The sequence below is a fragment of the Oncorhynchus mykiss genome, chromosome 8, assembly GCF_013265735.2.
Source record: "Oncorhynchus mykiss isolate Arlee chromosome 8, USDA_OmykA_1.1, whole genome shotgun sequence".
NCBI lineage: Eukaryota > Metazoa > Chordata > Actinopteri > Salmoniformes > Salmonidae > Oncorhynchus > Oncorhynchus mykiss.
In genome coordinates this window covers 2,223,770-2,240,890 of record NC_048572.1, presented here as the reverse complement: position 1 = coordinate 2,240,890, position 17,121 = coordinate 2,223,770, and the positions used below count along the sequence as shown (strand labels likewise).

Here is a 17,121-nt window from a genome sequence, read left to right as displayed (position 1 = left end):
CTAAGCTAAGCTGCAGTGTGTCTCTTCTACTGGTTGTAGCTCTATGCTAAGCTGCAGTGTGTGAAGGCTGAGATCCAGGATGTTAATGATGAGCACGTCAGGAGTCGACAGGAGCTGGAGCAGACGCAGAACCAACTCACCAGAGAACTCAAGTTCAAGTAAGTCCAACACACGCGCACACACACACACACACACACACACAAAAACACACACACACACACGCACACACAAAAACATGCACGCACACACACACGCGTACACCCCCCCACACACACAAAAACACCCCCCCCCCACACACACACACCCACACACAAACACAAGCACACATATATGATGTGATTACAGTCAGCTATTGTTCAAAAGTATATATTCTCTTTCCGGTGTGTGTGTGTGTGTGTGTATATATAAATGTGTGTGTGTGTATCAATGTGTGTGTGTGTGTATCAATGTGTGTGTGTGTGTGTGTGTGTGTGTGTGTGTGTATATATAAATGTGTGTGTGTGTATCAATGTGTGTGTGTGTGTGTGTATCAATGTGTGTGTGTGTGTGTGTGTGTGTGTGTGTGTGTGTGTGTGTGTGTGTGTGTGTGTGTGTGTGGGGGGGGGGGGGTAGGTGTGTGTGTGTGAGGTGTGTGTGTGTGTGAGGTGTGTGTGTGTGTGTGTGTATTAATGTGTGTGTGTGTGTGTGAGGTGTGTGTGTGTGTATATTAATGTGTGTGTGAGGTGTGTGTGTGTGTGTGTGTGTATATTAATGTGAGGTGTGTGTGTGTGTATATTAGTGTGTGTGTGTGTGTGTGAGGTGTGTGTGTATATATTAATGTGTGTGTGAGGTGTGTGTATATTAATGTGTGTGTGTGTGTGTGTGTGTGTGTGTGTGTGAGGTGTGTGTGTATATTAATGTGTGTGTGTGTGTGTGAGGTGTGTGTATATTAATGTGTGTGTGTATATTAGTGTGTGTGTGTATGTGTGTGTGTGTGTGTGTGTGTGTGTGAGGTGTGTGTGTGTGTGTGTGTGTATATTAATGTGTGTGTGTGTATATATTATTGTGTGTGTGAGGTGTGTGTATATTAATGTGTGTGTGTGTGTGTGTGTGTGTGAGGTGTGTGTATATTAATGTGTGTGTGTATATTAATGTGTGTGTGTGTGTGTATATTAATGTGTGTGTGTGAGGTGTGTGTGTGTGTGTATATTCATGTGTGTGTGTGTGTGTGTGTGTATATTAGTGTGTGTGTGTGTGTATATTAATGTGTGTGTATATTAATGTGTGTGTGTGTGTGTGTGTGTGTGTGTGTGTGTGTGTGTGTGTGTGTATATTAATGTGTGTGTAGGTATCTGATCATAGAGAACTTCATTCCTCCTGAGGAGAAGAATAAGATCATGAACAGACTGACCCTTGACCCTGAGGAGGACCAGTGGAAGTTACAACTCCTCACCCCCTCCGAGAGGTCAGGGTGTGTGTATCTGTATCTGTGTGTCTGCGTGTGTGTGTTCATGTGTCTGTCTGTCTGTGTGACTCACGATTGAACAGCCATGGGTATGACTATAAACAAATATTTGGCAGTCTGGGCCACTTACACAGGCTCACAGTAGACAGGCTGACTGTAGACAGGCTGAGTAGACAGGCTGACTGTAGACAGGCTGACAGTAGACGGGCTGACAGTAGACAGGCTGACTGTAGACAGGCTGACTGTAGACAGGCTGAGTAGACAGGCTGACAGACAGGCTCACAGTAGACAGGCTGACTGTAGACAGGCTGAGTAGACAGGCTGACAGTAGACAGGCTGAGAGTAGACAGGTTGACAGTAGACAGGCTGACTGTAGACAGGCTGACTGTAGACAGGCTGACAGTAGACAGGCTGACAGTAGACAGGCTGACAGTAGACAGGCTCACAGTAGACAGGCTCACAGTAGACAGGCTGACAGTAGACAGGCTGACAGTAGACAGGCTGACAGTAGACAGGCTGACAGTAGACAGGCTGACAGTAGACAGGCTGACTGTAGACAGGCTGACTGTAGACAGGTTGACAGTAGACAGGCTGACAGTAGACAGGCTGACAGTAGACAGGCTCACAGTAGACAGGCTCACAGTAGACAGGCTCACAGTAGACAGGCTGACAGTAGACAGGCTGACAGTAGGCAGGCTCACAGTAGACAGGCTGACTGTAGACAGGCTGATAGTAGACAGGCTGACTGTAAACAGGTTGACAGTAAACAGCCTGACTGTAGACAGGTTGACTGTAGACAGGCTGAGTAGACAGGCTGACAGTAGACAGGCTGAGAGTAGACAGGTTGACAGTAGACAGGCTGACAGTAGACAGGCTGACTGTAGACAGGCTGACAGTAGACAGGCTGACAGTAGACATGCTCACAGTAGACAGGCTCACAGTAGACAGGCTCACAGTAGACAGGCTGACAGTAGACAGGCTGACAGTAGGCAGGCTCACAGTAGACAGGCTCACAGTAGACAGGCTCACAGTAGACAGGCTGACAGTAGACAGGCTGACTGTAAACATGTTGACAGTAAACAGGCTGACAGTAGACAGGCTGACAGTAGGCAGGCTCACAGTAGACAGGCTCACAGTAGACAGGCTCACAGTAGACAGGCTGACAGTAGACAGGCTGACTGTAAACAGGTTGACAGTAAACAGGCTGACTGTAGACAGGTTGACTGTCTACTCAGCCTGCTGATTTAACTATGTCTTGGCTCCTGTAGACAGGCTGACAGTAGACAGGCTGACAGTAGACAGGCTGACAGTAGGCAGGCTCACAGTAGACAGGCTCACAGTAGACAGGCTCACAGTAGACAGGCTGACAGTAGACAGGCTGACTGTAGACAGGTTGACTGTCTACTCAGCCTGCTGATTTAACTATGTCTTGGCTCCTGTAGACAGGCTGACTGTAGACAGGCTGACAGTAGACAGGCTGACAGTAGACAGGCTGACAGTAGACAGGCTGACAGTACATTACCTACAGATTGCAGTCTAAAACCAAGACAAAGCAGGGTAGTACGGTGATCCGTCTATCTGTGTGGAGAACAAGGTACTTTCTGTATCCGTGAGTGTCCATCTGGGACCTTTTGAATTGTTAGAATACTTCTGTAATATAATATGTGGTATGTTCAATTATATTTTCTATGTTCAATTCTCTCCGTCGGTTCAGTCAGATGAAGAAGAGGCTAGCCTCGGCAGTCGGATACAAACGACCAATCAGCCAGTACGCACGGGTTGCCTTAGCGATGGGCGCCCACTCCAGATACCGGGTAGGAGAGCGTGTGTGATGGAGTGAATGAAAATGGTCAGTAGGTGTATAACTTCTTCCCCAGGCACAGCACATATACACCTGGGATATCAACCATTCAAAGTTGTCCCAAACCAAATTTACACGTCGAGGGCAAATTCTTAGGTCGTAAACGATTGTGGGATGTCTTGGCTCCTGGTCCAGTGAGTCTGCTGATTTAACTATGTCTTGGCTCCTCGTCCAGTGAGTCTGCTGATTTAACTATGTCTTGGCTCCTCGTCCAATGAGTCTGCTGATTTAACTATGTCTTGGCTCCTCGTTCAATGAGTCTGCTGATTTAACTATGTCTTGGCTCCTCGTCCAATGAGTCTGCTGATTTAACTATGTCTTGGCTCCTCGTCCAATGAGTCTGCTGATTTAACTATGTCTTGGCTCCTCGTTCAATGAGGCTGCTGATTTAACTATGTCTTGGCTCCTCGTCCAATGAGTCTGCTGATTTAACTATGTCTTGGCTCCTTGTTCAAGGAGGCTGCTGATTTAACTATGTCTTGGCTCCTCGTTCAATGAGGCTGCTGATTTAACTATTAGTTCAGTCAGATCTGCCTTTATCATGTAGTTTGGTTGTGTTACGAGCCAATCCAGGTGACTGACCAATAGAAACACAGCTGACACTGAGTATAATACCATTATTGTGGAATGTTTACATGCTGTGGCAGAATAACGAATAATAATCTTGGATGTAGATCCAAACACGGCTGTAGTTGACGCAGCCTTGACGTCGGCTGATGTTTCCTTGCAAACAGAACTGAAACAATCTAGCCAGGTTGATATGAAGATTTTAATTTGGTAACATCGCACAATGTGACGTGATAATGGTAAAGTCCTTAATCTGATGTACAGTGTGGGCGTGACCATACAATTCTATGGAAGTGACCTACTGAGTAAAGTATTTGTCATCATTTAATTTTGGCGAATCACACGACTACAAGGTGTTTTGTAGGAGATGATTGGTTGGTAGATTAAGCCGATGTGAGTTTTTTCTCGTCTTATGCATTTTCTAATGAAGGCCCAGTTCAGCGTATTGGTCCACCACGCTCTTAGCAAAATTTGCGCTGAAGTGTCTGGGAAGGAGATTAGCAGGTATACCGACCCTGGCCCCTGACCCTTGTTAGCTGTGCTAAAACCTGCTACTGTACAGCAAAAATTACCTGACCACTCTGTTTCCTTGTGTGTTGTGTATGTGTGTAGGCTGAGAACATCCTGTTCTTGGAGCTGGACATGAGTCCTCCCACCACAGTCTCATTGGACCACTGGCCCTCAGAGGTGCGGCCTAACTGTAGCCCCTCTCCCACAGACAACGCCCCCTACAGGGAGAGAGCCACACGCGTCCGCAAGTCACGCTCCTGGTGAGACACACCATAGAGAATGATAGATGCCTCTAGTGGCCACAGGCAATATTAGCATGACCAGCGTCATTGAGGGCTTCCACCATTTTAATGTAGTCAACTGGGTGGGACTTCATTGGCTGATCCCTCCTGATGACCCTGTTGGAGTCATGTCCAGGTCATCAGGAGGGATCCACCAGTCATGAAGAAGACATTTGACTACTTCAGAATGATCACAGATACTATGATGCCTCACACAGTCTGCTGTCTGGCATGTTCTCCTATTGGCTGTCTATTCTCACCTCTTCACCTGCGTCTCTGCTATATGCCATATCCTGTCCCTGTGTGTGATGTCATATTCTGTCCCTGTTTGTGATGTCATATTCTGTCCCTGTGTGTGATGTCATATTCTGTCCCTGTGTGTGATGTCATATCTTCCTGTTCCAGGTGTCAGGCCCCACGAGCCATCACTTCCTCCTCCTCCTCCACGGTTTCCCTGGCAACCCATTCTACTGCCACGCCCAGTACTGCCCAGTGAATACCGGCCTCTCCCTACCTACCTCTACTCTCTCTCTCTCTCTCTCTCTCTCTCTCTCTGGTGTACTCTTTACAGCAGCCTGCTAACTCCTCCCCTTTCCTCTCTTGACCAATCAGCTCTCAGGAGTGGGAAACCACTCAACAGTCTTTGCCTATGCTGCCTCATGATTGGTTGATCACTGCCATGGGAGGAGCAAAAACCTAATTGACAAACAGATCTACTGCCTCAAGGACTCCACTACCCAGACTACCCTGGGGGAATGAAGGAGAAACCCTCCAACATTCTCTCTCTCCTCATTCCTGCAGGAGCTCTGCCTGTCTGTGCATTTTGGCAGCCCAGGGGAGTCAGAAGTGAAACTCACAATAAATGAAGACAGCAGGAGACTGATTTGTGGTGCTCAAAATAAGGTAGTTATTTAAGAGGTTAGGGGGAAAGGTTCAACTGAAAGGCCTATCAGGTGGGTCACTCTGTGTCCGGCTCCTCCGACAGCCTGTGCTAATGAACAAAACAAAATAGAGAGAGAGAGAGAGAGAGAGCGATGAGTCCGCAGATTCACCCCTTGCTCTCAACTTGCTGCCCGGGAATAGGTCCCCTTCCTTTGGGGCAAAGAACAGGAAGACAGAGAAACAGGTGAGTCAAACACTGACTAGTATCTCCTTTGTCGTTGGATCGAGGTGCTTATCATACTCACTCCAGTTCTTCTGAGGACTAGATGTCGTACCCTCTGCCTGTCTGTTCAACCGCACCCTCTGCCTCAGTGGCAGAACTAGAGTTTTATACAGGGGGTGGCCAAGGCTACTTCAGGGGGTCCATAGAACATAACAGTAAATTAGTGTTTAACCCTAACCTGGCATCTAAGGAGCATGAATGAATCCTATGATTGCTGATTAGAGGTAGAAGTGATGATTCACTGAACCCGGAGTTCTTCAATGAGGCAGATAGTGAGGTCCATAAGGGTTACTTCACTAGAATTCTATAACATACTATGAATAGTCAGTGTCTCTACCTCAGAACTGCAGCTCCATTTCTCTCTCTCTCTCACACACACACACTGTACTCACATACTGGAGAGACTTGGGTCACTCTGTTTTCATGAATATATAATCTGGGTCTATAAGAAAATTAAGCTCAAGCACCAAGGAGATAAGATAAGATTTGTGTGTTTGTCACGTTAGTTGAATGGAGGACCAAGGCGCAGCGTGATGTGAATACATGTTACTTTAAGGAAGACAAAGACCACTAAACAGACTATACAAAAAAAACTACCGTGAAGCTAAATAGAGTGCTGACACAGGCAACTAACACATATACAATAACCCACAAAATACCCAAAGAAGATGGCTGCCTAAATATGGTTCCCAATCAGAGACAACGATAAACAGCTGCCTCCAATTGAGAACCAATTTAGGCAACCATAGACATAAACACCTAGATGGTAAACAACCCCATAAACCTACAAAACCCTTAGACAGTACAAAAACACATACATCACCCATGTCACACACTGACCTAGCCAAAATAATAAAGAAAACAAAGAATACTAAGGTCAGGGTGTGACAGTGTTACATAAATTGCACAGTTTATTTACAAAAAAGTAAATTTACAACAACAAAAAATATTTGCAATTTGACATACCAGTTATCAAGCAGAAATGGACTTAATTTTGGTCATTACAAACTTACTGTATCATATTTATGTTCATATATATTATGTTAACTAATAAAGAAACGTGTTGGAATTGGCCTAATCAGGACCAAATGAAATGTGTCATGATACCCTTTGGATGGATCATTTTATAATGTCAGTGTACTAGCTAGTACACAGTGCAGGTTTTAATCACGACCAGAGGGACTACCTAAGAGCCAAATTATCCCTGGTAGATTTAAAACAGTATAATTCTGCGGTTCTGGTGAGAACTGGCTAAATGTTTCACAAACTCATCCATGTTGAGGGGGCGTGCCCTCCTTGACTCAACACTGAGAGTTCTGAGCTGACTTAACCTGTCATCAACCAAGGTTGTCCTAAGGTGGGTTTTAATCAGTTTTAAAGCTGAGAAGCTTCTCTCGCAGGAAGCACTGCTGACTGGTGTAACAGAAATCTTACAGAGTCTAAATAGCTCATGGAAGACCTCTTTATAAGGCTCTAGAAACACAACCAAGTCAAGGAGAGTAGACAGTCTGTCCCTTCCACTTTTCCATCTCCTATCAAGAAGCCGCTTGGTTTGATGAACCTCATGTTTGAGCTCCTGTAAATCTGACTCAAAGGTCTGAGCAAAGGCAAACAGAGGTTTCACATTGAAGAATGTTGTCCTCTTGGGGTTGAGAGACTGGGCCCCTTGCATTATCTTGCAATTCTTCTTTTAAAAACGCCTCTGCAGCTCAGCTGTGAGACTGTCGAGCAGCTGGTAAAAGACAGCTCTTTGGAAGCTCTCACCATCACTTTGGTCACTATCTTTCTGTCCTACAGTGCTCATCATCAATGAGTTGTGGAATCACAAGCTTGTTTTAGACTGTCTTTAACATACTATTTGTACACTTATTTCACAGAGCTCTGCAATCTCTTCAACCTCTTTCCATAGTTCGCCATAGTAACCCTACCTTCTGTTGTCCTGTAATGTGTCTGTAAAGGCACCTACTAGATCCACAGCCCTCCTGTAATGTGTATGTAAGGGCACCTACTAGATCCACAGCCCTCCTGTAATGTGTATGTAAGGGCACCTACTAGGTCCACAGCCCTTCCTGTAATGTGTCTGTAAGGGCACCTACTAGATCCATAGCCCTCCTGTAATGTGTCTGTAAGGGCACCTACTAGATCCACAGCCCTTCCTGTAATGTGTCTGTAAGGGCACCTACTAGATCCACAGCCCTCCTGTAATGTGTATGTAAGGGCACCTACTAGGTCCACAGCCCTTCCTGTAATGTGTCTATAAGGGCACCTACTAGGTCCACAGCCCTTCCTGTAATGTGTCTGTAAGGGCACCTACTAGATCCACAGCCCTCCTGTAATGTGTCTGGAAGGGCACCTACTAGATCCACAGCCCTTCCTGTAATGTGTCTGTAAGGGCACCTACTAGGTCCACAGCCCTTCTGTAATGTGTCTGTAAGGGCACCTACTAGGTCCACAGCCCTCCTGTAATGCCTACTAGATCCACAGCCCTTCCTGTAATGTGTCTGGAAGGGCACCTACTAGATCCACAGCCCTTCCTGTAATGTGTCTGTAAGGGCACCTACTAGGTCCACAGCCCTCCTGTAATGTGTCTGTAAGGGCACCTACTAGATCCACAGCCCTCCTGTAATGTGTCTGGAAGGGCACCTACTAGATCCACAGCCCTCCTGTAATGTGTCTGTAAGGGCACCTACTAGATCCACAGCCCTCCTGTAATGTGTCTGTAAGGGCACCTACTAGGTCCACAGCCCTCCTGTAATGTGTCTATAAGGGCACCTACTAGATCCACAGCCCTCCTATAATGTGTCTGGAAGGGCACCTACTAGGTCCACAGCCCTCCTGTAATGTGTCTGTAAGGGCACCTACTAGATCCACAGCCCTTCCTGTAATGTGTCTGTAAGGGCACCTACTAGGTCCACAGCCCTCCTGTAATGTGTCTGTAAGGGCACCTACTAGATCCACAGCCCTTACTAGGTCAAGAGAGCTTGATTGGAGCATGTCAGAAAGACATTTGGCATCACCAAGGACTTTACAAAAAGGTAACCAAAAAGCCCTATGAAATGTATATATATCTGAGAAAGAAGGCCCCTTGCCTCCACTGATCTATCACCACTATTGTCAAGTGTGGTATCCTGTAGCACTCTCAGAACTGCTGGAATCCTGTCTCTCAGATTACGGCATGCCATGTATCTGCAGGCCCACCTTCCATCCGTAAATCTCCGTAGTTCCCTGGGCTGCTGCTGCGGATTCAGCTCTTTCTGAACTGCAAGCCACTTGAGATGAACGTACGAGCCAGACACAGTTAGAAAGCTTCTGCAGGAGGCACTGATTTTTACAGCATCGACAAGAACCACGTTCAAACAACGTGCATTACAGTGCACATAAAATGCAAATCTTGCACTGTTTTTAATCCGTGCAGACACACCAGAATGCTTTCCTCTCATGACGGATGCACCGTCACAGCCTTGCCCCACCAGATTATTTCTGTAGTCCAGACCTTGTTTTTAAAGGCAATCAATTATCATTTTTGTGAGACCTTCTATTGTGTATTTAACTGTACGTTTGTTTATTCCATGTGTAACTCTGTGGTGTTTATGTCGCACTGCTTTGCTCTATCTTGGCCTACCTGGTTAAATAAAGGTGTTCTCAACTGGCCTACCTGGTTAAATAAAGGTGTTCTCAACTGGCCTCCCTGGTTAAATAAAGGTGTTCTCAACTGGCCTCCCTGGTTAAATAAAGGTGTTCTCAACTGGCCTACCTGGTTAAATAAATGTGTTCTCAACTGGCCTCCCTGGTTAAATAAAAAAAATTAAAATACCTGTTGCATCTTTCAGCTGAAAGTGTAAAAAGCTTTGTAATATTACCTCACAACTAAAGACATTGTTATTTTTTATTTAAATCTTTGGTTTCATCTGAAGTTACACTAAAAACCTCCCTTTCTTTTACTTCTCTTATTATTTCACTTTGTATCATCTCGGCATTGCCACATTCATTCATCCTTTTCTCTATGAGAGGGTCAGGCGTTGCTATTTCTTCTAAGATTGTAAAAAATAACCCTTGTTGTGAGAGTGATCAGCCTCTCTGATCTCTCTGCGCTATATTTTGAGTGGCAGTTAATAGGAGAACATCTGCAATTGTTTTAATCTAAGTACAGTTTTCCTCCACTTTTTCCAGTCTTCATTTATGACATCAAACATGGATGAGTTGCTGTCAATAGCCCTTTGATGCTGATTCCAAGCATTTATAGCATTGATATGATGCTCTGCCTTCGAATGGAGCTTAAACCCATAATTTTTAAACAGCACCATTTCACAGTTACAAAAACCTGACTGTGATGTGAAGGCAGATTCAGGTGTATTGGGCAGAGAAAAATGCCTACAGGCGAAACAATAAGTCGAATCTTGACTTACAGAATATTCAAGCCATGAATTGTCCTTTATACCAGGAGCTGATGAAAGCCTCTTTCCCTAGTACCATGTTAAGTTCTGGGAAATGTTTTCAAACACGGCTGTACAGGACCCTTTTCTCTGGATCTTGAAAGGTCTGAAATACACGTTGAATAATGTGTCGTCTCTCTATGGAAATGTATAATTAAGGGATCCACAAGATTAGATACTAACAGCTACTAACTAAAATGTGTACTTTAAAGTATATGCCTGACCTACCATTGGGTCCTTTTGGAACAGAAGTCTGATATCTCTCCCTTTCTTGTCATGTTTAATTGACCCCATGCAACAATCAGACGGTCTATGGTTACATCTAAGCATCCAATTACCCACATTTTAGTCCAATCTTAATTACAAATCCCCATCATCATAACTGTTCAAATCAACTACCAGTCTAAGTTGCTAGTTAGATCATGGCTAGCCCTACTCTGCAGTAATTTAGCTAGCTATAATTTCTTTCACCTTTTACGGAAGCAAACAGGCTATCTGCAAAATGTGGTAATGTTTTGAGTAACTTTAGCAGATTGATAATAACAACTGTTTGTTTTGAGTTCAAATATGAAAATCTAACTCAATCAAATCAATCAAATGTATTGATAAAGCCCTTCTTACATCAGCTGATATCTCAAAGTGCTGTACAGAAACCCAGCCTAAAACACCAAACAGCAAGCAATGCAGGTGTAGAAGCATTAACTGAGTTAACCTCTCTGAACCACACATACCCGATCCCGGATAATTGTCATCAGCAACGCTGAATAGCATTGCACCACAGTCAAATAATATTACTAGAAAATATTCATATTCATGAAATCACAAGTGCAATATTGCGAAACACACTTAGCCTTTTGTTAATCCACCTGTCGTCTCAGATTTTGAAATTATGCTTTACAGCGAAAGCAATACAAGCGTTTGTGTAAGTTCATCGATCGCTCGACAAAACAATAAGTACACTTAACATCAGGTAACTTGGTCACGAAAATCAGAAAAGCAATCAAATTAATCGTTTTCCTTTGATGATCTTCGCATGTTTTCACTCACGAGACTCCCAGTTAGACAACAAATGTTCCTTTTGTTCCATAAAGATATTTTTTATATCTAAATACCTCCGTTAGTTTGGTGCGTTATGCCCAGTAATCCACCGGAAAGAGCGGTCACGACAACACAGACAAAAATTCCAAATTATGTCCATAATGTCCACAGAAAAATGTCAAATGTTTTTTATAATCAATCCCCAGGGTGTTTTTCAAATATCTATTCGATAATATATCAACCGGGACAGTTGGCTTTTCACTAGGACCGGGAGTAACAATGGCCGCCTTTCTCTTTTGCGCACAAATCACTCTGAGAGCCCCCACCTATCCACTTACGCAATATGGTCGTTCACACTCATTCTTAAAAAAAAAAAAACTGAAACTATGTCTAAAGGCTGTTGACACTAGGGAAGCCGTAGAAAAAGGAATCTGGTTGATATCCCTTTAAATGGACAATAGGGATGCTTAAGAACAGAGAGGTTTCAAAAACAGGCACTTCCTGATTGGATTTTCCTCAGGTTTTAGCCTGCAATATCAATTCTGTTTAACTCACAGACAACATTTTGACAGTTTTGGAAACTTTAGAGTGTTTTCTATCCTAATCTGTCAATTATATGCATATTCTAGCATCTGGTCCTGAGAAATAGGCCGTTTACTTTGGGAACATTATTTTTCCAAACATAAAAATAGTGCCTCCTAGCTTCAAGAGGTTAATGGATTTCAAATTGCTGAATGTTAATTTGCTGAACACTGACACCTGTAGCCTACATTCATATATACTGTAATTTACAACACTGTACTGTATATGCATGTGTTACTAGCACAGATAAACATAATGTTAGGCTAAATATTATCTGATTAACTGTCTGTTAATGGAGCCAAAGGTCTAACTTTAACTTACACAGTGACTCAACTTTCATACAAGTTGTTCAGGAAACCTGAACCCGATGATAAACCTTAAAACTTACCTCAAATATGATGCTTTCGCCAATTGCGAAAAGAGCTTGTGGAGCTGTGGAAATATTTTCTCTCTTCTTCTTCTGTATGTCGTTCTTCTTCTTATTCTTCTGTATCTCGCAACCAACGGTAATATTCTCTCTGCCTCGTCCTCGATTTGAAAAATGCGCCGCCGAACGTCAAAATAAATGCTTCTTTCAACAAGAGGTGAAATGAGATGTCAATCAGCATCAAACTGCCAGTAGAGAATGACATTTTAGGGTGGCACCCGGGGTGGCCAATCAGATGTCAGGGGTGTCCTGTGCCACCCCGGACACCTCTCTGGCTCCGCCCCTGCTCTGACTGTCTGCCCAACCGCCCGCATGGTTGCACCTCTACTTATACCCATTTGGGGCAATGAGGGACAGGTGGGACCAATTCCAGGTGCCGATTGGTTGCAGCACCTGGGCTGGGTATTATTGGTAATGAATCACCAGCCCCTGTTGGTGCCTGTAGAGCTCTACATGGTGCTGACTCACCTTGGCCTCTCTAGCCCTGTAGAGCTCTCCATGGTGCTGACTCACCTTGGCCTCTTAGCTCTGTAGAGCTGTCCATGGTGCTGACTCACCTTGGCCTCTGGAGCTGTCTTGCTCCTGCTTTTGTAGCTCCCTGCTGGCCCTCGGGTTGCCACAGCGTGCATGTGTTTGTGACCTAGAGCTCTCACCAACTACTTGCAAAACTGGTCGAAATCAAGAACTGAATTAATCTACTTTAAGAAGAACAATGTAAATATTGTACTGTATGTATCACATTGGGTTTGTGTGTTTATCAGGGGTCCGAGTGTTGTTTCGTTATCAGAGGATTTAAACACAGGAAGGAGGTGTTTAGTCTAGCACCAGAAAATAAGAGCTAAGCAGGTCGTTCCCTAAAGAGGGCCTTGGATAGAGCTTGGCAGACTAATCTATCACTGATAGAGCTTGGCAGACTAATCTATCACTGATAGAGCTTGGCAGACTAATCTATCACTGATAGAGCTTGGCAGACTAATCTATCACTGATAGAGTTTGGCAGACTAATCTATCACTGATAGAGCTTGGAGGACCAATCTATCACTGATAGAGCTTGGCAGGCTAATCTATCACTGATAGATGGCTCCGACTCTGTTGTTGTGTCCATTTACTCTGGGTGAATCTGTCTGAAGGAAGCCTTAGAGCTCCTGGCTCAGCTCTGTGCAATATTGCTACCTGTGTGTCGGGTTGGGGGGAGGGGGAATATGAAGAATCAGGAGGGATGCTGTCTGAGAAAGAAATGAGTCCTGTTTCCATGGTAACATGATGTGAGAGGGTGCTTGTGTTCTGAGCTCAGACTAAATAAAGATACTACAGACTCAGTCATCATGGATGGAATGTGTGTGTGCGTGGGTGCATGTGCCTGTCCTTTAGTGGCCCAGCCACAGCCCGGACTTTAACCCGATCAAACATCTCTGGAGAGACCTGAAAATAGGTGTGCAGCGACGCTCCCCATCCAACCTGGCAGAGCTTGAGAAGATCTGCAGAAAATAATGGGAGGAACTCCCCAAATACAGGTGTGCCAAGCTTGTAGCGTTATACCCAAGAAGACTGGAGGCTGTAATCGCTGCCAAAGGTGCTTCAACAAAGTACTGAGTAAAAGGTCTGAATACTAATGTAAATGTGATATTTAAGTTTTTTATTTTTAATACATTTGCAAAAATGTGTAAAAAAAACAGTTTCATTATGGGGTATTGTGTGTAGATTGATGAGGGGGAAAAACAATTGAATAAATGTTAGAATAAGGCTGTAACGTTACAAAATGTGGAAAACGTCAAGGGGTGTGTGTGTGTGTGTATATAGGTGTTTGTGTATAAGTGTGTGTGTGGGAGGGGGGGGGGCTAGCTCATCAGTGTGTCATGTAGATGATTCAGTCTGTCTAATGCGATACAGGTCATGTTGGTGAATCAGCTGATCCAGGTCAGTAACATACAGCCTTACAGGATGAAGATCAGCGTTAGGTGATTGAAATTTAAAAGCAATGTTCTGCTGCCCCCCCAGTGGCCAAATAGAGAACAACTCATTCTAACATTGTGTCCTGATGAACACGCCCTTCCAGGAGGGTTGATATTTAATTTTATTTAACTAGACATGTCAGTTAAGAACACAATATTTACATTGATAGCCTACCAAAAGGCCTCCTGGGTTTTAAAACATCAATAAAATACAATATAAATATAGAACAAAACACATCACAACAAGAGAGACAAAACAACACTATAAAAAGAGAGACCGAAGACAACATAGCAAGGCAGCAATACATAACACAGCATGGTAGCAACACGACATGACAACAACATGGTACAAACATTGGGCACAGACAACAGCACAAAGGTCAAGAAGGTAGAGACAAAAATACATCACACAAAGCAGCCACAACTGTCAGTAAGAGTGTCCATGATTGCGTCTTTGAATGAAGAGATTGAGATAAAACTGTCCAGTTTGAGTGTTTGTTGCAGCTCGTTCGCTAGCTGCAGCGAACTGAAAAGAGGAGCGACCCAGGGATGTGTGTGCTTTGGGGACCTTTAACAGAATGTGACTGGCAGAATGGGTGTTGTATGTGGAGGATGAGGGCTGCAGTAGATATCTCAGATAGGGGGGAGCGAGGCCTAACAGTGTTCAATAAATAAGCATCAACCAGTGGGTCTTGCTACAGGTATACAGAGATGACCAGTTTACAGAGGGGTATTGAGTGCAGTGTCCTATAAGGAGCATTGGTGGCAAATCTGATGGCCGAACGGTAAAGAACATCTAGCCGCTCGAGAGCACCTATCTGCTGCTGCTGCCACCTAGTGGCCCAATACAGAGAACTCCTAACATTACAGACTAGTGTAAAATCTGATTTAAGATTTATCAATTTGGGAGGCGCACTGCGATGCAGTACGGAGATCGATTTGGCCTTCGCAAGCCTCCAGAGGCTCCACAATTGTGTTCCATCCTCCTTAAGGAGCCTCCAGATCGCAAACATGATTTGGCTTTAACAATGCTGAAGGCATAGCTTCGCATTGGCATGATTGGTTGACGGTAGGTGGGGGCGGTACACCCTGAAATAAACACAAACTCACTTCCTTGACAACTTCCTTCAATGCCTTTCCTTCTGCAGAGGCCTGAGGCCAAGTTGCATTAAATGCTGTAGGGCCAATACTGACTCCTGAATGACCATAAATTTGCTTTAATTTAACTACAAGCTCTATGCAGATGTAAGATTTGGAGTGTTGCAATGTCATTTTTTATCACAAAAGAGGCTCCGGCATTCGACATATGCTCCGGCATTCAACATACTTTTGTACTACCTGAAAATGTAGACATGCTGCATCATTCCTTCCACAGCCACGTGGCAGTGTTGTGGCTTGGTTCATTGATCTGATCTATAGGCTATTCATCAAAGTAGCCTATTTTTCATTAATAACCAAATGTAATCTAAGAAACTGTTCAAACAGTAACCCAAAAAGAATCCACCCCAAAAAATGTATTTTGCTTAGAAGTAGTAACTAGTGATGATTACAGGCTATTGTGACATGGTAGAACCTACTGTAGCCAGCAAACCAGCCAGCCAGCCAAACCAAAACATGATGGCTTTCTATTTTTAGTTCATTTGGGAATGAAAGCTGCAATATGTAACCTGACCAAACTAACGTTGACAAATCTACAACTCACATTCTCTCTCATTGAAAGCAAATCCAAGAAGTTGTAGATCTGTTCTATGTTTGCTATTTCTTTGCTTCCTGTTCTTTAGTTTCGTTTTTGTGTCTTTTACTTTCGGTTGTGTACACCAGCTTCTAACAGCTGAAAATACAATATTTATGGTTATGGAAAATATATTTCACAGTGGTTTAGATGGTACAATAATTCAAATCAAATCAAACTTTATTTGTCACGTGCGCCGGTGTTGACAGGTGTAGACCTTACAGTGAAATGCTGACTTACAGGCTCTAACCAATAGTGCAAAAAAGGTATTAGGTGAACAATAGGTAAGTAAAGAAATGAAAACAACAGTAAAAATAACAGTAGCAAAGCTATAACAGTAGCGAGGCTACATACAGACACCGGTTAATCAGGCTGATTGAGGTAGTATGTACATGTAGATATGGTTAAAGTGACTATGCATATATGATGAACAGAGAGTAGCAGCAGCGTAAAAGAGGGGTTGGGGGGGAGGCACACAATGCAAATAGTCCGGGTAGCCATTTGATTACCTGTTCAGGAGTCTTATGGCTTGGAGGTAAAAACTGTTGAGAAGCCTTTTTGTCCTAGACTTGGCACTCCGGTACCGCTTGCCATGTGGTAGTAGAGCGAACAGTCTGTGGCTGGGATCTTTGACAATTTTTAGGGCCTTCCTCTGACACGGCCTGGTGTAGAGGTCCTGGATGGCAGGCAGCGTAGCCCCAGTGATGTACTGGGCCGTACACACTACTACACCCTCTGTAGTGCCTTGCGGTCAGAGGCCGAACAATTGCCGTACCAGGCAGTGATGCAACCAGTCAGAATGCTCTCGATGTTGTAGCTGTAGAACCTTTTGGGGATCTCAGGACCCATGCCAAATCTTTTCAGTCTCCTGAGGGGGGAATAGGCTTTGTCGTGCCCTCTTCACGACTGTCTTGGTGTGTTTGGACCATTCTAGTTTGTTGTTGATGTGGACACCAAGGAACTTGAAGCTCTCAACCAGCCCCATCGATGGGAATGGGGGCGTGCTCGGTCCTCCTTTTCCTGTAGTCCACAATCATCTCCTTAGTCTTGGTTATGTTGAAGGATAGGTTGTTATTCTGGCACCACCCGGCCAGGTCTCTCCCTATAGGCTGTCTCGTCATTGTCGATG

At 44.2% G+C, this 17,121-nt stretch overlaps 1 protein-coding gene across 1 annotated transcript in view; it reads left to right on the top strand.

The window, feature by feature from the left end:
• LOC110529239 (kinesin-like protein KIF3C) overlaps positions 1–6,906 on the top strand; it is a 44,453-nt gene extending 37,547 nt beyond the window's left edge. The window contains exons 4-8 of the mRNA XM_036984555.1: positions 40–158; positions 1,328–1,444; positions 3,159–3,258; positions 4,485–4,642; positions 5,069–6,906. Coding sequence (XP_036840450.1) covers positions 40–158; positions 1,328–1,444; positions 3,159–3,258; positions 4,485–4,642; positions 5,069–5,159 — 585 coding nt within the window. The 3' untranslated portion in view covers positions 5,160–6,906. The remainder of the gene's footprint in view (positions 1–39; positions 159–1,327; positions 1,445–3,158; positions 3,259–4,484; positions 4,643–5,068) is intronic.
• Positions 6,907–17,121: the final 10,215 nt, after the last annotated feature.